At 44.7% G+C, this 26,711-nt stretch overlaps 1 protein-coding gene across 1 annotated transcript in view; it reads left to right on the top strand.

The window, feature by feature from the left end:
- The window catches only part of ANXA7 (annexin A7), a 452,163-nt gene that overhangs the window by 319,054 nt on the left and 106,398 nt on the right, over positions 1 to 26,711 (top strand). Inside the window, exons 9-10 of the mRNA XM_078643136.1 lie at positions 6,473 to 6,643; positions 18,605 to 18,775. Coding sequence (XP_078499262.1) covers positions 6,473 to 6,643; positions 18,605 to 18,775 — 342 coding nt within the window. The remainder of the gene's footprint in view (positions 1 to 6,472; positions 6,644 to 18,604; positions 18,776 to 26,711) is intronic.

Below are 26,711 nucleotides of genomic sequence, written 5' to 3'. Positions count from 1 at the left end.
AAGAGCAGTGACTGTAAAACTAGTGAGGCAACAACATTTGTGTTGAATATAAACATTTTACAAGTGTCGCTGTGTGTGGGTGCAATCTGTTAGCACGATGCCATAAAGTAAAACAATATATCCGGTGTGAACCAAGAAACCAGGTGGCTCCATAAGTTCAAGTCGGTTGGTGTATTCCACCACTGCTGTTCCTCCTCGGGTGCAACACTAGAGTCTCGTCTCATGCGCTTCAACTACTTGGCATGTTCCATTGCGGCCTTCGGGGATGTAAATATCTTGCTGCCGCCGTCTATTCCGATACGGAGACGGGCTGGGTATGGCATAGCATATGGGACCCCGTTAGACTGCAGAAACTTTTTCACAGTGCCAAATTCACGTCTGGCCGCCTGAACAGCCACCGTAAAAACAGAAAAGAAGGCCAGTGTGTTGCCCTTATGAATGATAGTGCCTTTCTTTCTTGCCATCCTTAGTATAGTGTTGCGGTCCCTATAGTTTAAAACCCTGGCTATGATGGGGTGAGGGAGGGCCTCTGGAACCGGTCGGGCAGCTAAGGAGTAGTGGGCACGCTCCACTATGAACATGTTGAATAATTGATCTGTGCCAAAAATATCCGAAACAAGGGGCTCAATATAAGTCTCCATTTTGCCCACATTTGTAGACTCCGGTAGCCCAGTAATGCGAATATTCTTGCGCCTGGACCTCGCTTCGAAGTCCTCATTCTTTGCCTGTATAAGGGCTAAAACTTTCTCCATATTCATAGTTTTGTCCGCCACCGAACTCCAGCCATCTTCCGTAACTGATACCCTATGCTCAACTTCCCACACACGTGCGTTTTGCTTCTCAAGCTGGGAGGACAAATGATCTAGGCGATGATTTATCGCAGCCATCGTGCCCTCAATGGACTGCCGGGTTCGCTGCATGGCTATTAGCGTTGATTCCAGCTTGTGGGGGCAGTCTGCTTGGGCATCCGCCTCAGAGTCCGATGCAGCCTTCTGCAGGATTTTTGTAGACTTGCGCGATTCAAAATTAAGGCGCGGCTGCGTCTTGTCGGTTCTCCCCATGGCTTTTGACCAGGCGCCCCGGTGGTAGATATCCGTTCTGGGGTAAATAATACAGATGATAGTACCAAGTTCACAGGCGCTAACCAGTATGTGTCTGAGGCTCTATTGTGGCTCCCTAACCCACTATGGAATACCGCTGTTGGAGCCAATCACCTCAGTGGGCCCTGCAGGTCATAGGCGCAAGGCAGTGGGAACTGTACTACTCCTTCCTCAAGATGATGACTCAAGCTATATCTGATTTTGCCAGCATATGCTCTTTTGTGCAGACTAGAGATACCGGATTGCAGGGATTAGCAGCGTGCGCAGGTTTTCAGATCAGGCACTGTTGCCGCTGTTCGTATTGCCAAAAGAACTATTGATGGACAGAATGCAGAACAATGTCATACATTCACCCCAGTACAGAGATCTGGGCCTAACTCCGTCGTTTTTTTGCTCACCATGCCATTCCAGTTTGGACCCAGCCAAATGCAAATCAGTCTTGACCCTGCGCCCAATGGGAACAGTTCAGCCCGAACTGTCCAGCCTGGTCCTCCCTGGACTGGAAACAAGCATCCGAGGACCGGTTGCAGGGTTTCACCCCTCTTCAGCCAGGATAGCTTGATTCCAGTGGCATGGAGAGCACGGAATTCACGTCTGAGCATACCTGTCCCTCTCAGGGTGACAAATGCAAAAAGAACTATTGATGGACAGAATGCAGAACAATGTCATACATTCACCCCAGAACAGAGATCTGGGCCTAAATCCATAGTTTTTTTTGCTCACCATGCCATTCCAGTTTGGACCCAGCCAAATGCAAATCAGTCTTGACCCTGCGCCCAATGGGAACAGCTCTTCTTATTGCCAGCGCAGAGGGTCAGACGTCAAGGGGCTCTCACAAGGCGGCCGGCAGCAGGCCCAGCAATGTCTCCTTCGTGGCATCAGGTCAGTTTATTAAGGGCAAAGTGCAGGGAATGGCAGCTTGTAATGCGCTCCCCCGGCCTCCAGGGTAGGCAATATCTTTGCCGTTGTTTTACTGGCGCAGTGGGCCAGATGTCAAGGAAACAGCAGGCCCAACGTCGTCTCCGTCCCCAGCCGCCGCGCTCAAGCTAGGCCGACCCCGCTACTCCTCGCTCCGGGCGCAGCTCGCAGGACTCGGCCTCGGCACAAAGCCCGATCCCGCCTCCGCAGTCGGAGCTTCAGCCGGACCCCAGCCCCACTCACCGCAACCAGCGCCGATGGGCGCCTGGGGTCCCAACCAATTCCAGCAAGCGTGTGCCTCAAGGGGGGGGGGGCTCCTCAGCTGCCAGGGTCCGCTCCCCGAACTCTGCCTGATCTCCGCCGCACACTCCGTCTCAGCGAGTGGCTCCTCACTCCTCTGCTAATAGTTTCAGGAAAGTACAGCAGGGCGGGCAGCAGCTACCACAGGACGAAGCACCCCGCAAAGCAGGGGGTGCTGCACAAGGATTCAAACTGGATTCCAAGGTCCCACAGTGCAGAGAGGCCTACGACATCCCGGCGGTTGCCTTTTTCTGCACCGCAGCGCGTCGGGCCGACCCAGACTCGTTCACCCCTCAATAACGAGCCGACAGGATCGAGAACACCACCAGGGGGCTCAGCAAGGGAGTGGTAAGACACAGATCTTCAGTGGGCCTATTAATTACGGGATGCAGCAGATAATGGGCAGATTGTGGCTCGGCCAGGCAGAGCCTCACAGCAGTGCGGCCATCTTGCCGTGCGCCCTCTAGTCTAGCCCCCCTCCCCCCCCCCCGCGAAGACTTTACTTAAACACAGACATTCACTCATCATGTAAATGCACTCTTAGTTCCTCTTCTGTGTTCCACTCTAAACACCCTTTGTTCTCCAGGTCAATGGTATAACTACATTCTTTCTTTCTTAAGGCAAATGTTCTGCTACCACATCGCAGATTGTTGGAAACATGCTTAATAATGTAATAACATAACTGGGTTGTCTTGCCACGGACTAATGAGTGTCATTGTTATCAATAACTCATGTGTCCAAGAACTCTCTTCTTTGCCTAATTGATGGTAATACCAACATATCTTTTGTTGCAGGGATGCTCTAATACATGAACTACAAAATAAATGCTGCAAGTTAAAAACTGTCCGATAGCCTTGGTGACTTTTCTAAAAGGTACAGGATATTCTTTCTTGCTGGTGCGGTTTCTGGTTGTTTACACCTGCCCCACGGAAAGAAGCCTTTGAGGTTGATAAACCTAGATGCCTTACGATCGTTTATGTCCCCAAGAACTAACCTATCCCGTAATGTACAGCCTCTCCTATATGTGATGCTCTGCCGGCTACCTAGCACTGAACTGAGGGCAGGGTCACTGCCTATGATTTCCCAATTCTACTGCATCATTTTGTTAATCCTCTTGCTTAATCAACATTAAATGTAATGATCATCCTGATCATATTTGGAAAAGAGTGGTCTCTCTACTCTCATGCTAACCCTTTCGACTTCCGGGTTGAAGACCCAAAACGGGTATCCTCTCCCCTGAAACCTCTGCAGCATTACCTCCTACTCATGGAGTAATGGAGAGCTACAGATCCTTTATGCTCCTCAGCTCCCCGTAAGGAATGCTCCTCTTAAATGTTACCAGGTGCCTGCTGAGAGCATGCAGAGAGCTATTGCCTGCCGTCGCCTTCCTGTATAGACTAGTTTGTCTTCTCTTGCCACAACCAAAAACAATCTTATCCTTGCTGATGGTGCAGGTGAGCTTAAGTTTAATGAGTTGTTCTCTAGATTTTTGACAAAATCCAGACTGATTCCTTCAAACCTTTCTATATGATAAACAAATCATCCATGTATCTGAGGAACAGTGTGGCTCGTTCCGTGTCCTTAGCAGTTTCTGGTTCTTGAGATTGCGGCCTGCTAATCGGATCGGGCGGCTTGCGTTTGCCGCAGCGCAGTGTGAAATACATTTTTAACCTTACTTTCTCAAAAACCACTGAACGAAATGACACCAAATGATCTAGCTTTCTGCAAATATGGTGTAAATTATGCAGGAGATGATAGATTATGTGGCAGTTTCAGCAACTCCATAAATGTGTGGGAAAATGCCACAGCTGCAGTATCACATTTCATTGGCCCTCATGCAGTAAGGCTAGGTTCAAATTGACTCTATTTGAGTATTCTGCACTGTACATGCACCACGCCATGCATTAGAAGGACAAGGATAAAATAGATAACTGTGCTAAATGTGGTATGTGTTGAATTACTTTCTATCCCTTGTTTACGGAATGCCCTAAATAAAAAGAGTTCTGGAGGTCAGTCTTGGACAGAGTACAGAGTGTTGCGGTCATGGATACTCCCAGGGCATATATATTCACCCTGTTTATGACAAAGGTTTACATGAAAAGGAGAGTGAAGCTGCTAGCAGTGCTATTGGCTATATTATGAACTGCTATAAAATGGATGAGCATTGAAGGCCCCTGCTCGATCTGAATGGCTGAGAGACCTCAATGAATGGTCCTTAGCAGACTTTATTTGACTTGTTCAGGTCAGAAAAGATAATTTGTTTGAGGATTTTGTGAAATGAAAAAACTTCCTTCCATCACTCTTATATTCTCACCGTGGTTGACCACCATAAAAGAACATGCAGAATGAATACATTGATGACTTGAGGGGATTAATGGGAGTGGTAAAAAATGTGACATATTTATATGCCTATGTGCTTGAAATGTGGTATCTGGCCTTGGTGTTTTAAGATATTCTGTATTTTATTGACGCACTGTTCTGTTGTAAGGATTTCTCTCCTTGCTTTTAAGTTGCTGAATGCTCTCATGGTTTCTTTTTAGGTCTTGCCTAAGACTGATATTGTGCTTTTTATTGCGACATGTATTGTTATCTCCCAGTGGGCTTAGAGCACGCCGATTTCTTACCATTGGTTGGCTTCCTGCTGGGCAGCATTGCTAAAAATGATTGCCAAAGTCAATAGATCTCACAGATGAGATCTATTGGCTTTGCCTCTGCTGGTTATTCATTGTACACTGTTAAAGGTTCCTTGTGATATTTTTTGTTTATTTATCTTTTTGAAGAAATAACAATTACGTTCTAAAAATAAACAGAGGTCTTCCGATTAACTATGTTGGCCACTGGAGAGCAGTAGACGTATGATGTAGATGTTTGTATGTGTCTTTAAGAAGAGTAGGATAGATGTTGTGGAGTGACCAAGACTGTATCAGGAAATGCTAAGCTCGGATGGAGTCAATTTGCATGTATGTTAGACCGTTTGGATTAAAGAAACATGATTACTCTTAGTTTGGTGAATGTCCACTGTTTTATTGGTTTGTTTGCCTTATTGGGGAGGGTGGTATTGTAAGGCTTGTGAAAGTCTGCAACTGGATTGTACGATGACACACTGGTCATTTAAAATGATCTCCAAAACTAATAAGGGAAAGCATGCATGGGAATTTGAACAGTTACCCCTCACGTTGGAGAAGCATAGAATAAATTGTCTATACACAGCCCCTGCCACTTCATTGTACCTGTGTGAAAGGCTAATCCAGTAGAATAGATCAGATTAGAAAATGAGACTTTCCTACTAGCACATGTTGTTAAGATGATTGAGGGGATCTAATACATGGCAAACGTTCCTTGATAAACGGGCACTTGTACCTATTGATGATGCACCTGAGTAATCCTTCTTGTTTTGTGCTTGTATCTATAAATATTTACAGCTGATTGTAATGCACATACTTGTGACTGTTGAAATTAGCTCAAAGATGCAGGATATTTAGGACACCATTGGTTGATGTGTTGCACTTGCTGAAATTAAGAGAAAATAGGAGATTATTAAGTAGAAAAGAGTAGTCCTGATTACAACAATAGTATCTACTTCATTCTAAGTTAGTCAGACACTTCGGTAATATGACTTGCGGTGTAACATCTTGTATTCTTTATGCCCTAATATTTGACCACCATAAGTATTTGGATAAATAGGGCTGAAGGAAGAGGAGCTACATGGACAGGTGGTGGCAGAGTTTGATTTAACCCCTCTCAGATTTCTGAGGTAAGCTCTTAGTGCTAGAGTGCCTACCCCATTTCTGTGATTGACAGGGTAGGAGGGCTGAGGATAAAAAGTTCTTATGGTGAGAAACAACTTTTAATATCCTATTTTAGCAGCGACGTGGGTCTGTGTAGGGACCGATGCAAATATTGGTTTTAAGCTCAGGTACATTCTCATTGTAGTAAAACTGGTAGTGGATTGTGGATAAGGAGGTGTTAGCTTATTAGAAAATAAGTTACTTGATTGTATTGTGTTAGCTAAAACAGGGAATGCTAGTACCATTCTTTATTTTTTACTGTAATATCTTTTTCTATTAATCAAAAGTGGTTTTATGTTGTAGATACTCATGTAAAATGTACTTTTGCAACCTAACTAACAGAATTTATGGCTTTCTTTCTCATAGGGTGCTGGAACCCAAGAGAGAGTACTCATTGAGATCCTTTGCACAAGAACAAACAGTGAAATTAAAAACATTGTTCAGAGTTATAAAACAGAGTTTGGAAGAGACATCGAAAAGGACATTCGATCTGATACTTCAGGACATTTTGAACGACTACTTGTATCCATGTGCCAGGTTGGTAATTTTAGCGTTTGTCCATTGCTGCACACTGGGAACAGTAATTTGGTAATGAGGACAAAGCATATGGTGGGGCAAAATCTGTAGGGACTCTTGCAATTCAGCATCCGACTGCGGACCTGGCTGCCGCTATAATATCAATGACACCTTTTTACCAGAAGCTGCTGCCTGTTTCTGCTTGTTGTGTGCACAATATTGTTTAGGGTTTCTGGCTACCTCCCCCTTATTCCACTGCCCGCTGCTCGGCCCTGGGGTGTGTTGCAGTGTTTACTGTGGTACCAGCCTTGGCCTCTGCCATGCTTGCAGTTGTGGTTGTGCATTGTCCCCTCAAGCGTGGGGGCTGGTGTGGATCTGCGTCTCATCTGGATTTACTGCTGTGGTTTGCCACTGTCTGTCCTTTGTGCTAAGATCACCATGTATGCATAGCTGTTTTGACAAGATTATGGTCGCCCAAAAAAAAAAGAGGCTATCCAATAAAGTTGAGGGGAACCTCCCTCGGCGTTCCAAAGAGGGATTCTGACAGGGTTTGGACTAGAGACAGATCCCAGGTTGAAATAAATTAGTAAACCCTGGATTTTAAAAGCTCAGACCCCTGATTGTGGAGTAATAGTTTCCACCCTGTAAATCTTAATCAAGGGCTACTGGAAAATCAGATGGCTGCTTGCTGATTTTTCATGGTAGAGGCTGAGTGCCCTGAGGAAAAACCCTCTCCAGCATCTAAATCCTTGAAAGGTTCATAGTTGTTGCAGACAGTTAGCCTCCAAGCCATCAATTGCTTCCTCTGAGGCTGAGAAAGGGAGAACTGTAGCCAACCTTTGGCTGAACAGAAGATCCATATTTTGCCTCCTTCTGGCCATTCAAAGCAAGAGGAGGAACCAGCACATTCAAGGGGAGCTATCAAAAGAGCCTCAATCCCTTCCTTCCTGAATTTGTGAAGAGAAGGGTGGAAATGCATTTAGTAGACCCAAAGTCAAAGGGTAGAAGAGGACATCTTCGTATATACGTTAATTTCCCTCCCCCTGCAGAAGTAGAGTGAAATCAGGGTTCTTGAGTTGAAAGAAAACTGGATTACAGGCTGCATCCCATGTTTGGAGCCCACCACCTGTAAGTGTCCAGACAAAGACTTTAAGGTATGTTAAAAATACCCACTCAGGTAGTTGGCACAGATATTATCCACACCTGGTATGTGGAATGCCTTACTGGGGCAATGATTTGTTTCCATCTAGTTAAAAAGTTCCTTGGTGATGAGGGCTAAGGATCGAGACCTGGTGTCCTCTATTACTGTGCCTTTATATTGAATATTGTCTCTCATTTTTCCATAATGATTGCACTGCGTTTTTCTCAGAGAGGATACAGACCTCTGAATTGATATTTTTGTCTCCCTGAGAGCTTCCCCAGCTGAAGGAAAATGTCTTTCTTCATTGTCCAGTGGTGCGGAATGTCCTAGGATGCCCTAATTGCATATCTGATATATGATGAAGGTCCACCCTCCCTAATAAGGTTGGTACAGTTAATCCGTTGTCTAAGCTCCCACTTCAGGATTTTGGCTATCTTGATCATTGTTGAGGAAAGTGTGCGGCCATAAGATCATTATTGAGGAAGGTGTGTGATCAGGTAGCTAAAGTTTGTCTAAGTAATGGTTTCTGGTACGTTGTTACCTACCGAAGGGAGAACAATGAAAGGGAATGTCTTATCTTTTGACTCAAAGCCACCACCTTGCTGTGACAAAAGAGGATTTCAAGGTGATTTCTGAGATGGAATCCAATTTTATTAGCCTTCACTGGAGGAGGAATACTTTGCCTTGGATAATGTTGAAAAGAACCACAATGTACTCCCCCTGTTGGTGTAATGTTAACTTCGACTTTAGATTTCAAAGGGAATCCTAGCATTGAAAGAGTTTGCAGACTTCTACATGTCTGTGGATATTTGGATTTACGAAGATGCATGGAACAGACAAGTTTTCACCACCAGCATGAAGAAGACCGATTAGGTGACTTCATGCCGCTACAACCTTTATGAGGACCTGCGTGGTTACTTAAGTCTAGAGGTTGGGGCTCTTAACTGGAATTGTCTATGCAGCACCATGCATGGAATGTAGAACTGAGCGTTCTTGAGACACAGGAGTGTTAAATAGTACTCCAGAATACCCATTAGAATTATCTCCCGACGGTCAATGAGCGGAATTATTTGTTGACTTTCTTTAAGATGTTAATGGAGCAGTAGTTCAATGGTATTAAGGTTCAACATATAGGATGGAAAATACCACCTATCCCCATTCTGCTTAAAGCATTAAACTACTGTACTCTCCTCCTATCCCCCCCCCCTTCCTCCAGTAGTGGCTACTGGATTTGACAGCCAGCTCCTTTAGAGCTATGTTTAGCCATTTGTGAGTAGCAATAAAGGCCCGGTTTGGGGTAGTCGGCAGATTTAAACTGATTAGGGCAGCACAATAATAGCACAGTAATGACTGGTTCCTTGAAGTTGTCAATGCACAAGCCTTGTAGAAGGAGGAGATTCTGGGTGATCATCTGCTCCTGTTACCCGTCTCAAGCAAGAAGGGGTAATAAGATACATATCATGGGGAATGCTGTTGATTAGGAGCAGGGCATCTGAGGCAGCAGCTCAAAGCTGTGGACAAATGGTAGCTGGCATTTTTGCATCTTCATAAGTTTGCATAATCTTATTAACCTCAGATTTCAGGCATCAGACTGAATCCGGAGTTTTTTGTGCAGTCCCCCTGTCCACCGGTAGGTGGTGTCGGTCGGCTCCTCGTTGCATGGGTGGCGGAAGTGGTGCCTGTATAGACACCACCCCAGTACGCTGACCTCAGATAAATTTTTTGCGCCCTCAGCGCCAAAATGGGTGAGTTTCTCCGTCACTTTTTGACTGGATTCTTTTGACCTTTTGGTGTGCCATTTTCCATTTTTCCTAGGATGTCCATGTAGAAACACAGAGAAATGGGTGCTGAATATTGTCCAACGTGGTTATGCCCTCCCCTTCCAACAAACCCCCATCTCCACTTCCTCCGTTCGCCTATCGATAGACAGAGGACCACCTTACCCTTTTGTGGCAGGATGTACTGGCCCTCCTGGCCAAGGGAGCCATCGAGAGGGTACCAATATCAAAAGTAGATTGTGCTTGCTATTCCCGCTACTTTCTGCTGCGAAAGAATGATGGAGGCCTTCGTCCTACCGTAGATCTACGCCCTCTCAATTATTTCTTGAAAACGAAACATTCAAGTTACTCACCCTGGCTCAGGTCTTAACTAAGCATGAGCGCAAAATCCGCTCCGATCGCGGATTTTGCGGATTTTCGGCAAATCCGCGAACTCTCGCGAATTTGCCGAAAATCCGCAATCCGCGATCGGAGCGGATTTTGCGGTCAAAAGTTCAAGCGAGCCTAATTAACGATGGCGCCGGCAAGCTGCCAGCGCCATCCTGCAATAGTTACTTAATTAGCTTCAACAGGAAGCTCTAATAGATAAGATACAGCAGGGGCTCGAGCGCCTGCTTTATTTTAACAGTTGGAGCTTCCTGTTGAAGCTAATTAAGTAACTATTGCAGGATGGCGCTGGCAGCTTGCCGGCGCCATCGTAAATTATTTCAACGGTGGTGTCTTTTGAATAAATATGAAGGGCAGGGTTCATTCGGGCACGACGGTCCTGGCACAAAAAAATAAACCTCAACAGGAAACACTTGCAGATATCAATAAAGCATGTGCCCTAGTTGAAGCTTAAATTCAGTGACTCATTCATCAGCCCAAAAATTAATCTGCTGCTCTGATCGGTCTCTGCCCTTTTATACACACAAGAGGCATGCTCGCATGGACGCCCCGTCCGTTTGGCCCCGCCCACACACTCGAGGTGTGCACCGTCTTCCCGCCATTTACCCACTATGATGGACATTTCACTCAAGGGACCCCTGCGCACTTCGGCGCGATTGCATAGTAACACACACTTGGCCGCTGGAACTAGTTGAAGCGCAAATGCAGTGACTCATTCATCAGCCCAAAAAAAATCGTGAGCGTTGGGAGGCTGGGCAGATGTGCCTTCTTCCCAAATATACCATCGAAAATCCGCTGTGATGCTGCTCTGATCGGTCTCTGACCTTTTAGACACACAAGAGGCATGTGCGCTCGCGTGGAAGCCCCGTCCGTTTGGCCCCGCCCACACACTCGATGAAGCCCCGCCCCCCAATCCGCAAATCCGCTAAATCCGCGGATTTTGCGGATCCACGATCCGTGGATCCGCTAAATCCGCGAATCGTGGATCCGCAAAATCCGCCCATGCTTAGTCTTAACCGCCCTCGACCTTGGAGACTGGATGGTAGCGTTAGACTTGCAAGACACCTATTTCTACAGTCCCGTCCTGCGGGGCCACAGGAATTGCCTGTAGATCACAATGGGTCACAAGCATTATCAGCTTGCTGTGCTCTCTTTTGGCCTTGCCAGCGCCCTTTGGGTGTTCACCTAGGAAATGGCGGTGGTCGCATCACATCTGCAGAGGTCAGGGATTCCAGTCTTTCCTTTGCTCAACGACTGGCTGTTGAAGATGAACTCGCCCCAACAGTCATCTCTTACCTCCAGACTATGACAGACTGCTGCACTTGCTGGGGTTGACTATCAGCGTACAAAAGTCACACCTGACTCCTTCTCAGATGCTCCCTTTCATTGGCGCTGTTCTGGATACAGTGAAGTTATGAGCTTTTCTTCTGAGAACAGAGAGTCCAGTATATTTGGGCTATGATTCGGATGTTTTGACCTCAATCCTGGATAACAGTGATATTAACTCTGAGGCTTCTGGGTCTCATTGCCTCTTATTGGTAAAACATGGCACATGCTTGCTCTGCAGTGAGACTTGAAGACCCAGTGGGCACAGCATCAGGGTAATCTCTCCGACCTAGTCCAGATATCAATGGGAACTGCAAAAGACCTGCAGTGATGGCTCAATGACCACCAGGGGTCACCAGCAGACATCTTTCTCTCTCTCCCCCCAGAGCTTAATGTGCTGACTGATGCATCACTCCTGGATTGGGGCAGCCACCTGGTTGAGGCTGAGATCAGAGGACTTTGGTCTCTGATGGTGTCTCTGCTCCATGTCAACCTGTTGAAACTGAGAGCGATCCGACTGGCATTGAAAGCCTTTTTTTCTTCTATCAAGGGAAGGCTTGTTCTGGTGTTCACAGACCACACCACCGCCATGTGGCGTTGCAACAAGCAGGGCGGGTGAGGAGTATCAAGAGGCTCTGCATTTCTGGACATGCCTGGAACAGTAGGACCTCTTCCTGTTGGTTCAGCATCTGGCAGGCTCTCTGAACTCCTGTGCAAATTAACCCCTTATTCATGCTGAACGGATCACAATGGATCTCCATCAGTTGTGGTGCAATGTCTCTTCCAAGATCGGGGAGAGCCTTGCTTAGATCTATTCATCACCGCCTAGAACTTACAATGTCAGCACTTTGTGAGCTGGAGCTTCCAAGGTGTCTCTTGCTCTGAGACCCATTTTGTTTGTAGTGGAGCTCAGGCCTCCTATACGCTTTTCTGCCAATACTACCCCTGTCCAGAGTTCTCCAGAAGATCAAGATCACCTGAGCCCAATTCACCCTAGTGGCTCAGGATGGGCACATAGTATAAAAACCCTGAACTCCTGAGCTTGAACATCTGTCCTCTAGTCAGGCTGCCTGTGTGGTAGGGTCTTCTGTTGCAGCAACTGGGCAGGGTACTACACCCAAACCTGTCCACTCTCTACCTTCATGCTTTAAGGTTTTGCAGCAACAGTTGAGGGTGTTTCATCTCCCACCTGAAGTGTGCTTTGGGCACTGTTAAGGATAATCTGCCCACCATTTCCACCTTTCTACTATTTCTGTTCCAACCTTCCGTGTTTAAGTCACCTGTTGTGACTAGATCCTTAAAGGTTTACAGCATATGTTAACTCCTATGCCCTTCCTTCTACCCCAATGGTCCTTAAATCTAGTTCCCATTTTTCTCATGGGTTCACGTTTTGAGCCGATGCACAGCTGCCCTCTTTAGCTCCTCACCATCAAATCCATCTTCCTTGTAGTAATAACATCAGCCAGGGGGGTTAGCGAACTATAAACTTAACAGTTAACTCTCTGTACACTCCATTCTTCCAGGGCAAATTGGTTCTTAGAACTAGAGCATCCTTTTCCTGCCAAAGGTAGTCACACCTTTCCACATCGGACAGAATATCACCCTGCCTACCTTCTCTCTCTCTCTCCTCTCCTTCCCTCCCCAATCCTAATAAGGAAGAGAAGAGACTCCACCTGCTGGTTCGAAAAAGAGCATTATTGTTCTAATTTGATCGTACCAAAGATTTCCAGGTGTCCGATCAACTCTTTGCTGGAATTAAAGGGGCAAAGAGGGAAGGCAATTCAGAAGAGAAACCTCTCTCGGTGGATCATCCCCTGCATTAACTTCTGCTCCACAGTGGCTAAAAAAGAGCCCCTTGAGGGATTAAGAGCTCATTCCCCCAGAGCTAAAGCTAGGGGGTTCCAGCATTAGCTAGAGTGATCCCACTCCTGGACATCTATCAGGCTGCTTTGTGGGCATCACTGCACACGTTCGCCAAACGCTACTGCCTCGACAGTCGGGTCCAGCGAGACAGGCATTTTTCCTGTTTGATCCTACAAGACTTCCTAGTATAAAACAGTCCACAGACCCAACTCCGGGGAGAGATTACTATGGTATCTATTCTAAGGTAAGGAGACTGCGGCTGGAAGTCTCTCAGATGAACACGTTATTTACCTTCAGTAATGCCTTATTTGGTCGAGGCTCTATCTAGCCACAGATTTCTTTCCAGCCCGCCCATCCTTCCCATTCTGCACACTGTCATACCACATGAAATAGATAGTTCAGGACATCATTTTGGCACACTAGGCATTTCTCCTCAGCTTGGCTCTGTGATTCTGGTGCGGAAAAACAGTCGAGTACTGAGGTCAGTGCGCTAGGATGGCACCTATTTGGGCACTGCGCACGTCCCTTATAGTGCGAATGATGCCAACAACACCACCCGGAGCTGACTGACTCCACCTAATAGTGCACAAGAGGATTGCTCCAAAAATTCAAGGTACAGTCTGAAGCCTAGGGAATATTCTAAGGTAAGGAATCTGCGGATAGATAGTTTCTACCAGATGAGGCGTTACCTGAGGTAACTTGTTCTTCTCAGCGTAAGCAACATTTGTCTCAGAAACATCACTTACAAAATAGCAGGGATTTCTGTGATGTTTTGCCTTCCAGACCTTTCCCAAAACTGCCTTTGCCATATCAAATGACAGCCATCACAGGATGGGCCTTTGAAAGCCACATTCAGATGCCATATTTGACTATCTTTTTATAGTCTCACAGGATTGGTGATCAGCACCTGTAAATTCCAGAGAAAAGATTGTGCCTTTAGGCACTAAAGACTTTGCCTGTGGGAAATTGTTGGCTGCTGCATGACTTGTCAATGAGGATTTAAACTATTTATCGATAAGGTCCAAGGGGGCAGAATCTTTGGAGGAAACACCAGTGGTATCCTTCTAATGGTTTAGACTGAGTCTATCTTTGGGACATCAGGAAATTGTGTGTGTTAAACACCTGGTTGGTATACAACTTAGGTCATGATCTTTGAATCCCACATTTCTCCATTCAACTTATTATTGGAATATCCGTTTCCAAATACTATGTAGTAGAGGGAGACCAGAAAGAGCAGATTGGTGGTAATAATTGAACACGTCTTCCATGGGGACTTAACCATCCAAAGAAGTAGAAGGGGTGGTAGAGATCCATCAGCCCCTGATCACTCAAGAATATGTAGTAATGTACGTCCAGACTTTATACAAACATTAAGCTCCTTTATTGTGGTTAACAGTACCAAACCACCAAGGCACAGGCATAGCCGGTCCGTCCTTTGCCCACTCCAAACATTTTTTTTTCAATTAAAAAAACCCACCCGCATTCCCATAGAACATTAGCTCAAAAACCTACCAAAAATCATCCTTAATAAAGCATCAACAATAATTGAAAGATGGGTATAGATATATCACATAAAAATAGTACCCATCACCTTAGTACATAAGCATGGATAATAATTATAAGCATCGCTATAGTTCATAAACAAAGTAGCTATAAGTATAAAACTGTAGTCCAAAACTGATAAAAACCATAAAAGCTTTAAGCACAGCTGGGTCATCCTCTGCATAAAAATGTTATGCCTTGGCAAAGAAGCAGACTCCTGAAGGCCTTAGCCCCAGTCCACCAGGGCTAAGGCAGCCTCCATGGCTCTTCAGTGCGGTGTTCCAGTGTTCGAGGCATATGAGCTGCAGATTACACACTGTGCATAGATCGCCATCTAGTGTTGGGCCCGGATGTTTGCACTTGTTTTTTTTTTTTATTTCAAAATAAACTTGTTTTTGTCCTGAAAAGTTCTTTGGAAGTCATGAGATAGGTGATGGGCGCATGGGCATCGGCTCCATCCTCAGATTGTTTTTTCGGGCTCGGATGTGTTTACTGCACTCTGGTTTGGAACAGAGTTTTTGTTCGGAGCACAATCCCTCACCCGTTTCAGACTGTATTGTCTCAAACGGGTTTCCCATCTCCACGCGATCTCGATAATTTCAAAGTCTTCGATTCCGGTCGTTGACTAAGGCCTTTGGGCCTACATAGGCCTTATCTTCTGGCTCATGGAAAGGACACCATTCAAGAAGTGTCCTCGATGTGGGTGAAGTTTCCCCACACCGATTTCCATGAGGTGTGCAACCTTTGCCTCTCACCGGGGCACGAGGCCAGAGTCTGTTCAGCTTGTGCCTCCTTCCGCTCCAAGAAGACAATTCGGGACGACGAGCTCGAAGAACCATGGCTCGCTCGTCAGCTTCGATCCCTGACGACATCTTTGAAGAGGATGTCAACGTGCCAGAACAGCAGAGGACCGAAGAAGGCGCCAGCTACTCCGATGCCGATAACTCAGACGTCGAGGACATCATTCCAGCTCAGCGTGTCGTAAGTACGCACTTCGGCCGGACCCTTCCTCGACACCCTCCAAAAAGGCTTCGGTCACACCCTCTCCTTCGGGCCCGGGTGCACACGAGAGGCGGCTTCCCATGCCCTGCCTTCGGGCCCGGAAAAGAAGCCTACCAAGCCTTCAGGTGGCTCGGGCTCGAGTCCGCCTACTCCTGGAGCTGATACACAACCGACACCTAAAAAGAAGCCTTCTTCCTCATCCACGCCGACCGCTGCTTCGACATCCAAGCACTCGGCGCTGAAGACTGGCACCGGCTCATCGGCGCTGAAACTGCCTAAAGGCCCCGACTCCCATGCTTCGGAGCCGAAAAAGGCCTCCGAACCGAAAAAACACCACCTTCCGGCCAAGGATACTGCAAAAGGTCACAGTTCTAGGCCAAAAGACCCTAAAACAGCTACCGAGTCTGTGCTTAAAAAGCCTCTGGAACCAAGAACTTCAACACCGAAGGATCTGCCTTCCACAGAAGAGCTTTTTACACCAGATCCTACTTAAGACTCTCGTAAAGTATCCTAAGACTGGACAATTGGCTCTTAGTTCCAAAAAGAGACCACTAGATGCGCCTGCACCGGCTCCTCCTCCTAAAAGAGAGGCATTGCAACCTCTCCATTAAGGATCCCTTTCCACCTCCTCCCCCTACTCCTCCTCCTCCTCCTCCTCCTCAGCCACCACATCACTCTCCTACACCATCCCCTATTCCAGATGATGATGTAGATACAGATTCTGATGATACAGGTGGGGTGCAGATGAGCCAGCAGGGAACAATAGTCCCCCTCAGTCACCTAACCCATGGGATAATTATAACAATCCTGACGTCCCTTACGTTCCTCAGGATGATGTATATCCCTCCATGCTCCCCCCCCCTCCAGAGGACACTATATAGGTTTTAACCTACTTGTCCATAGGGCTGCCCAATACCATGGGGTTGACCTACACAGACACTATGGAGGAAGATTTCTTAATGGACACTTTTGACACCACACAAAGGTCCACTTCAATTCTGCCAATGCTTAAGGGGCTCATTAAGCATGCACCAGAGGTATTTAAAGATCCAGTCAGGGCTCTGGTCCTCAACCCCCGAATTGAGAAAAAATACAAAGCTGCCTCTATAGATCCAGTCTATATTAGAGGACCCGCACCGCTAGCCTCCCTTGTAGTCTCCAATGCATGGAAACGGGCCAATTCCCAAACATCAGGTGAGGCCTCCCTACCAGATAAGGAGTCTAAACTCCTTGACGCCTCTGGCAAACGAACGGCGTCCCAGGCAGCAAACATATGGCGCACTGCCAATACTCAAGCGCTGTTAGCAAGATATGACAGGGCACATTATGATGAGCTGGAATCCATAATGCAGCATCTACCAGACAAATATAAAAATAGAGCCAATGAACTCGTACAGGAAGGTAAAACTATCACCAATAACTCCATCCGTTGTGCCCTAGATGCTCGCAGATACTGCTTCAAGGGCAATTAACACCAGCGTCCTTTTGAGTAGGCATGCCTGGCTACGTATTTCAGGTTTCAAACCTGAAGTCCAGAATTCCATCCTCAATCAACCATTTGATGAGCAACACCTATTTGGCCCTAATGTCGATCTATCCCTAGAAAAGATGAAAAAAGATACCGACACAGCTAAATCTATGGTAGCTTTGCAGTCGCAAGCTCCCAGACGTTCCTTTTGTCGCTCATCCTACAGAGGCAACACAAGAGGCTACTCTTCCTATAGCCCCTCCACTTCTTATAAGACCCCTAGCCAATCCACCTTCACTAGGGGCTACCAAAGAGGGGGTTACAGGGGTAACAATAACAAAGGCAGAGGCAAAACTAACAACTCCCGCTCTGCCTCCACTCCTACCCAATTACTTTCCTCCACTTCCCCCTCACCATTCCACTCCAGTGGGGGAAGACTACAACAATTCCTTCCTGTCTGTCCTTCCCAAAGAGATGAAGATGAGCAAAAGAGCACGATGGCTGCAGGTATGTTTTTTTTTTTTTTTTTAATTCCCAGACCCCTAGTGCCTGCCACACCTCCTGCTCACCCGCCCCCCCCCCCCCCTGCTCCTCCAGCATACCGGCCGCTCCTGGCGTTACCAAGGGTAAGTAACTTGTACTTTAAAGCAATAAAGGACGATCATATTGAAGCTAGTTTGAAATGTGAAAAAGCCTTTCCTTGAAGGACGGTGGATGGAACACTTAGTACATTTATATAAAATGTTCGAGGTGCCACCTTTAAAAGCAAGCATGTTTCTTTGCTCAGTCAAAGTAAACTGCGACTTGCAGCACATGTGTAACTATCCTGTATTAAATTTGAACCTGGTAAGATAACTCGGTGGCCTAGTACATATCATGTAGATAGATACGTGTGTTGTAACCTGAAGGTCATCTGTTCAAAATATAGTAGTGTAACTTGCTTTTGATTTTACGAGATTGTGTATTGTTGGAAGATACCTCAATTTTGTCAAATGATTCCATTTGTTATATGTGATATAAATTGTCATTGCTAGATGCCTTATGCCAGAACATTTTTCATCTTTGGAAAATGTGAAATAAATATTACTGTAGTCGATTTATTAAGATAAGGTTTCAACAATACAATGCGGATTCAACAGTGCAGGTTGAAATAGAAACTTGCAGTGCAATCTTGTTGATTTAGATAAAAAAGGGAAAACTTTATTTGGCAGATGTTTGTTCCTTCGTCTTGCCATGCTGAAAGATTTTTTTCGCGGGCTAATTAGTTCTGGGTGGTTGCCCATGTCTAGTCAATAGGAGTATTTTAATTTCATGAACATGACTTGAAAAGCTGCTATGTTTAGCAGAAGAGCAGAGGAAGCGATTCACTTTATTATGTTTTGCATTGTACCTTTGCCTCAAAATGTCGTGGGAGATACTGATCCATGTAATAAATACCTGTTAAATGTAATGTTACTATATTTTCCCGACTTTAGGGAAACCGAGATGAAAATCCGACTGTGAACTACCAAATGGCTCAGCAGGATGCACAGCGCCTTTACCAAGCGGGCGAAGGAAAACTTGGCACAGACGAGTCCTCTTTTAACTTGGTCCTGGCAAGCCGAAGCTTTCCCCATCTCAAGGCTGTTGTGGAAGCTTATTTTAAGGTACACACGTGTTCAACTCAATTTTTTGCTCTTAATTGCAATCTTTTGACCTTGATGTTCAATATTATTGCCTGTAACATTTTATAATCCGATTTGGCATGTATTGCGTCCATTTAAAGTATCATGCTGAAAACACTGTCCACACCAACCTCGGGCTCCTTGCTTCTGAAAGAATTGGCTTTGGGAACATTAACTTTTCTCCCAAGTTACGCTTCAACTAGAGGACTTCTGTAACACTGCAGAAACGGATAAGGAGCGTTTCTTCATATGTTTTCGTATAAAACTCTTCCTTCAGCCCTTTGTATGTTTTGTTATGAAGCTTATAGGACATACATTAACCCCTGAATGTTTCTTGACCTTAGAACCGGAATTAAAAGGCACTATGAAGTCAAAACAGAAGACTGTGGGTTTATGAAATTTCAAGGACCCTTTATCAGAATGTAATAATCGCCAATCTCCAGTGAGCAGGCAGCCACAGAAAAACACCCATCCACCTGTTTTGAAACTTTTATCCTTGGGTATATATGAGAGGTTACGGATGTCCAGTTATCAGTAGAGATGTTTGGCTTGACTGTAACTGGCAGAAACAGCAAACATTATACTTTCAAGTGTTTGTGCCTGAAATAGGGCCTTGTAATGCGCTTCTGTGATTATAGGCAGCTCCAGTGTCCTGCGAATTTGGTGCAATGTCCCCTGAGCTTTCTGTGAGTTCACACAGACTAGCAGATGCATTTTGCACCGTGTAATTGCTGGAACAAATATCTGGGGCTGTTTATGAAGTAAAGGATGTTCCTCAAAAGTTCCTGAAAGTCACAGCAGCCCTGAGGATTGGCAACCTCTTGGGTAGAATGAGAAACTGCATCACGTTAGAAACCATTTAGAAATAAATGCCCAATTTGCTGTCATCTATTGAGGTCGAGGTAGCTGTTTTTGACCACACAGAAGCCGAGCATGGGTCTGTTTCAAGGGCACGTCTATTGCATTTAATTTAAACCAGGCACGCACATTATTATTATTTTTTTTTAAATCTAAATTATCTTCTGATTCAATACATCTAATCAGTACAGGGACAAGTGCATACGTGAAATGAGTTAGAGGCGTGATCAGACCCACTGTTAAAGTATTGTGACTGACTAGTCATCATAGGGTCTTCTCTCTTTTTTGGATTCAGTTGATGTAAACCTTTATGAAGAGACAAAACTATTTTTCCATCTGAACTTTGCTTTTACCTTGTGTGTGCTAGTGGTACTGGTCATTCTCACATTGCAAGTAAGCCTCGGCGATCTACTCAATACCAAATGAAATAAATATCGGTTCCTGTTTCAAAAATCCTTGAGCCAACCTCAATAATTCACAGAATTCCTCTACAGTAAATCGCAGCTTGGCTTAATACACAACCACAGGCATTTAGAAAATAATCTAACATTCACCTTCGAATCGGAATGCCAGTTTCAGACCATATTAGGATGCCCAGAAATCTTGAACAGAAATCACACATTCATCCATTTTCACAGAATATGTCTAGGTAATGAATAAAAGAACATAGGTAGCCAAGCGCACAACACTCGGGCCGGACTGGGAACCAAAACCGGCCCCGGCAAAGTACTCGAAAGCCCCCCGTTCCCTGGGGGTTGGGGGTGCCGGCGAGCTCTTTGCCTGGGCCGGTTTTCGGCCGATTTTGTGCCTGGGCCGGGTTTGCAGGCCCTGTAAGAAAATCGGCCCCGGGGGCCCAAAACCGGCCCCCACCCGTGCGGCGCACCGGGGGATTGCTCGGTGCCCGTTACGACCAGTCCGGCCCTGACAACACTACTAACAACTCCATGGAAAAATGTCAAATGGTGTAACAGCAGTAACCAGAAAGTTAAAGCATACCAAGCACTCATTGATCTTTCGGAATTGTACTTCATTTAGCTCCCAGACTCAGAACTATAAGAAGAGGCTAAGAGCATTACAGTCTAATTTTGACAAGAATTACAAAACCCAACCAACTGATTGTCTACAATAAAAGAAAATTTAAAACAGTACTGTGGGAAATATTTTAAAACACTGTGGTGTTTCTTTCTGTATTAATGTAATTACCATGGAGAAATCTGCTGAGAAGTTACATTGGAAAAATATACTTAGGAATTGCCAGAAAATACCACCTATGAGTATCTCGTTAGTTGCGGCACAAAGCACGCAAAGTTGCTCTTCAAGGCAAAAATTAGACAACAGGAAATTTTTTACTATATCCAGTTGACGTTGTTAGACGGAGAGCACAGTAAAAATAATACATTGGAGCAATCAATCACCCAAATCAGTGCAGAGTAAGAACAGTACACGTTTCCTTTAAGTATATATAGCAAATTAAAAGGCTAAGCCTAATAAGACATGTTTAGAGAAACCTAATAAGGTTCTAACTGGGTTCTACCAGACAAACCTGAAAGAAATTTACGGACGTGTTAAAGAATATTTAGTCTCCAGGACTAAACCTTGCTCTCCTGCCATGTTTCAAGAATTAACAACTTTAATCCTGATCGCAAGTCTCCATCGTATTCCTTTCTGCCTGTTCTTACCAAAATCAGAATAGCCGTTGATTAACAAGTGTGATGTCATTGCAAGATAGCTAAAAAAAATTCATATCAACGGCAAATATACTTTATTTGGTTACTTAAACCCATAAGAGCACACACTTATAGATAAAAATACAAAAGCATAAAAACACTATAAAACTTGTTTAGAGAAACAAGTAAAATGTCACTAAAAATATATTAATACATTAAAAAAGTGGATACATGGCCCTCATGTCACAGACCCAAATCACAAACAATTGTCAGTGAGACGAAAACTACACAGGCCAAATCTTTCTGTTTCTTTGGGCACGTGTAAGAAAACTTGCAACATTAAAACTGACTAAGGGACTTGACGACGTCCGGAGATAAATCAGACCCGGTGTTACTTGGACAAACCAATACGTTATTTACAGAGGCACTATATAGTGTTGCCGCAACAACTGTAATGGTCACAGAACATCACAAAATGCATGGTATCTTGCGGCGAAAAATTATCACAAGTGCAGGGGACCAAATCATCCACTTTATGCCGCCCCTGAGGTTCTGCAAGTAACTAGTACAAAAGGTTTAACCTGAACCTAGTCAGAAGACCGCGATGGTGACCACAGCCAGGTAGGGCTCTGCTGAAGAGCCCTACCTGTAGTAGGCCCGTACACTGGGTTGGTAAAGCTCACACGCTTTCCTCTCGGAGTACATGAGTGGGTCTTAAACCAGCTCAGATCTCTCCTCGTAATCTTTGTGAGAAACCAATATCTCTGGATGACCCATTAGGGCTGTGCCCCTCTGAAATTCCTACACATTTACATAACATATTAAATAGATCGCTTTATTTAGAAATCAATGTATTTAAGTGTGGGCTGTGCTGTGTTTCAGGCTGCCTCCCCGCCTCGCTCTGAATCAGGAGACGGAAGTCAGGCAGTAAATCAACTTTCGGAACTGTGATGCGGGATGCAGGGCTTTCTGTTCTAAAGCCCTTCATTGCCATTGGGTCTGTGGTAACATAAGCTCTGTAGGCCAGTGACGCAATTAGCGTCATGGTTTCAGGCGTTGGAGACTTCATCCCTGCGTGACTTCAGATGTCTGTCCTTCAAAGGTGTAGATCCCACTCTTTCGTCATAAGTGAGAGTGGATGCAAGCACGTCTGATCTGATGCCTTGTTCTTGGTAAGGGTAAGTGTTTGCAAGCTAAAGTTGTGTTATGTATATTGTGCTGAGACCCCTCAACACGCTAACCTCCCCCACTGCGACAACCGAACCCTGACTGCACGTAGTTGGCCCTGCTAGAAGTGGTGCTGCAGCATTTGTTCCAACGCGAAATAGATCCAAATAACAAGCAGGGTTCGTTCTTGTTCCCTTGCGAAGTTGATCCAAATATCTGAGTCAAGCAAGGTGAGAAATATGTGCTTACAGTGGACAGTTCTCCGATGTGTGACATTAATACTGCCCGCTGCTTCATGCCCCTAAGATAACACTGATGCCAAAAACATGGACTGACTTGCAAACAATTAATGTTAAAAAACGTTGAGGCAATACATTTCAGTGATGTAGTTCCTCTTATTTCTCATACTTTACTTAATCTTCCATTCTCCAAGAGTTAGCTATTTTATAATGTTGTTGTTTATCTGTATTTTTTTCTGTGCATACTTTGAGGCTCGAGCCATGCCAGGTGTTTATGAAGAGCTTTGATTGAGCGCGCAGGCGATAAGGCTGCAGTCAAACAAAGTGTGTGTCAGTGGGTTGGTCTCTCTGCAGAGCACATTGAACAATGTTTATGTATTCCTTTTGCAACTGAAATTCGGTGGATGTGTGTGTAATGGGTGTACACAGATATCAAAATATTTACAAGGCAAAAGTAAGAGAAAATAAAGTGCTTACATTTGGGAGAGTGCAGTATATGCTTGGGTCAGTGAAGTAACAGATGCAAGGAAGTGCATTCAGAAAAGAGTGAAAAGAGGATGTTGAACATTAAAGAGAGATGGTTGAAAATGTGCAGATGGACAAGATAAGCAGAGAAAAAGAGGATACATATCTAACATAAAGCACACATAACTAAAGGCCAAAACTCCTTCCAGAAGCCTCAATGCTATTTAATTCACACTCACTATTCCAGAATTGAAACAATTCCAATGTTAATTATTTATAACAAATCATTGTTGTTACTCATGTCTTTTAAACAGCTAACACCCATTGACAAAGCCAATCGTAGTGAAAGGTTTTAGGTGTAGATCACTTATGTCATTTATCTGGATACAATTACATCTCAGAGAGAAACCAGTAAACCAAAATACTTGTCGGTTGGCACACAATGGGAATCACAGAAATCTATTTGACATGTTCCTTTATAGAGCGCCCCTACTTTTTCCATCCCACTTACAGGCCTGTCTGCACATTTTTCTATATGACTGGTTGCAGCCAGCAGCTGTGGGTGCTTCCTGAAGCCTGGTGGTTTGAAAATTCTTTCCCAAAAGTTAATGCTGCATGCAGTGCAAGACAGTGGGCAAGCATACATTTTAAAGTGCAAAAGTTTCTCACACTGTACAATTTACATATTACATTAACAGCTCAACATATTAATGCAATAAGATGTGCAGCAGTTTTTAATGTGTCTAATATTTCAAGACTATACTTTACCACTGCTTTATAAGAATTGCTTTATCACTACATTCGTTTGCTTTGAAATGTACCATTTGGCAATCTTCTTTTTTTTTTTTTTTTTTCATTTCTTTCTCGGGAGAGGGCCCTACCATGAATCCCAGGCGTGTCCATTAAGCCTGTTCACGTAGCTTGCTATATAAAAGTCATGCCCATGTTTATGCCTTACCACATTTAAATGTCACCAGCCGCCGCTGATTATATCTCACACTGCTGAGAGATTCATGTGGAACTCATGTAGAAAATGAACGCTATTAAGATTACCGTTTTCCATATCATTCATTGAGGCATCTTGGGCTCAGTGGGAGATTGTTTGCAAAATATTTCGAAAGAGATTGAAGACTGGATAAAAGAATGACACATTTTAACAGCACCAACGATATGGTTTTGGAAAGAGACTGCCAAAACATTGACAGGGTATTTCTCATGATATATATAATAGATAAATGCAGTATTCAGGAAAGTATGCCCATGTATATTGCATTCATGAGCTTTTCTCAGGCCTTTGAACTAGTTTAGATGAAGAGCCATTCAATAAATAGAAATCAAATGAATTCTCAGCTGCTAAACCTTAAAATACAATTAAAATCCAACTTGTTAACTCATGTAAGCACTAATCTGGAACTTTAATAACACCATGGCATGGTCACCAAAAAAGTTGCTTTAAAAGTCATGCGCTAATAAATACAAATATACTATTAAATGAGCACCACAACTATGTGCTGACTTGTACCCAGAATGTTCCCAAGAAAGTCTCAAGAAGAGGAATAATCTTGTTGCCATATGATGATTCTGTATTGATAAGGAGACTAGGCAATACCATCCATTTTCAACTGTATTTCGCCTACATCATTTGCCAAACAAAAAAGAGCACATTCAGGAATCATGATTTGAGATCTGCAGCTTTAGAGAAGTTCACACAAAACTTCCTTGTTGGAGTAAATTAAACTAGTATTAGTCTATAAATGCCACTTAGAATATGTCTCAGTATTTGAAATTGATGACCGTTCTGATGGATACTTCTAACTGTGGAATCCTCACCTTTAATCTATCAACATGTGCCATCCTGAATCTGAAAGATTTTTCAGCATAGTCGCTGTGCACCACAGTCTACCTTGTTCCACCCCTTAAGTGACGGTCCAACCTACCTATAAGTGCCGCCCCCCTCGCCAGCATGCTGACCTCATTTTCTTTTTTTTTTTTTCCTTGTCTTCATATGTGGGTCATGGCCTTTTTCTAAAAATTATTTTCTAGTGTGCAAGGAAACCTGTTCCTCCTAAAAGTTTTTTCAACCATGTGGGGACTGTCGCAAGCAGTTGTCTGTGACAGATCTGCAAGACGTGTGTCTCTGGTGTTTGAGTTTAAGACACAACTCCAAATCTTGCCATGTATGTGCCCTTATGAACCTAAAGACAATCCGAGATTGCAAAGTCTAGCTGTACATTGCTGAACACTAAAGGAAGTTGTGTAAGTTCCATTCAAAGTTGAGAGCACGGACCCATTTTGCAACAGGTCATTGTCACGGTCCAATCTTCAGGTAAGTCACATTCCAAGAAGTAGCACAAGAGAGCCAAGCGGGACTCCTCAAGGTCTCACCACTCTCTCTCTTTCAGAAGCCATGAGGACCTCGAGGTGTCCCCGATCTCACTTCCAGTCCTCCTCTCAGGAACTGATTCTTCAGTTGATCCTGATGCACCCCGAATTTCCAGGGCTGTCGGTGACATTGCAATAAAATTAGGCTTTCAAGGAAGCCATGTTGCAAATCTTTGACACCCTTTCAAAATCACTGAAGTATCTTCTGGGCCCCATGGATCCACGTAAGCTTCCAGTCAGGGTACTGTCAGCGGAGCCATCCTCTGTACTGTCTGTCTCTCCAGAACCTGGTTGAGGATCAGCTCTGACTCAGAAGCGTACTCCACACCCGGTTCCAAGATCAACACTGACTCCCTGTCGACGGTGGCGTAGATGCCAGAGGGAGGACACGATTCCTATTGTCCTGTCTGATTCCATACCAACATTTTCTCAACCTTGACAGTTTAAATTTTCTGGAGATCAGTTTGTTCTCATTCAGACAAAACAGTCCCTTTCCTAGGGCCACCATTTGGCTTCAACCACTTTTTGTATTGAACCAAATTGAGCTCGCTTTTGGTGACGATGGAGATAATGTGGATGGAATACCCCCCACAATATGGTGATGACAATTTCTTTTTGGACCCGCAAGAGGACAGTGGATTGGACGTTTCCACTGACACAGGGTTGGGTTCTTCCCTTGGCCCTTCTACAGAAGAGACTGTCTCATTTGCTGTACTCTTTAGACGAGCTGCTGAAGTCCTGGACTTAGAATCACCTTCCTTTGAGGTAAAACCAGTGTCTTACTGAAGTTTTGTATCCTGGGCAGGCTTTGACTGAGCCTTTGATGTTATTTAATGAAGCCATGACTGACACACTCATGGCTACCTGAGCTAATCCCTGCTTTTGCACACCTGTGAATAGACCGGTGACATGATGCCACAGACCTACTCCGGATAACTCTGCTTTCCTGATGCAGCACCCTACTCCTGAGAGCTTGGAGGTTCAGGCATTTACTAGCAGGATTAACCCCAACTTACTCCATACAACCTCTTTCAGACAGAGTTTATGAGAATTGAGGCATTCAGGAAATTAATGTTGCCCTCTGCCAAATGTGCCGTTCTGATAGTTAACACCAGCTGCCTGCTAGATAGGTACTCCAAC

Source organism: Lissotriton helveticus, chromosome 5_1 (assembly GCF_964261635.1).
Source record: "Lissotriton helveticus chromosome 5_1, aLisHel1.1, whole genome shotgun sequence".
Lineage (NCBI taxonomy): Eukaryota > Metazoa > Chordata > Amphibia > Caudata > Salamandridae > Lissotriton > Lissotriton helveticus.
The sequence above is the reverse complement of the archived record's forward strand: the minus strand, read 5'-3'. Positions and strand labels throughout refer to the sequence as shown.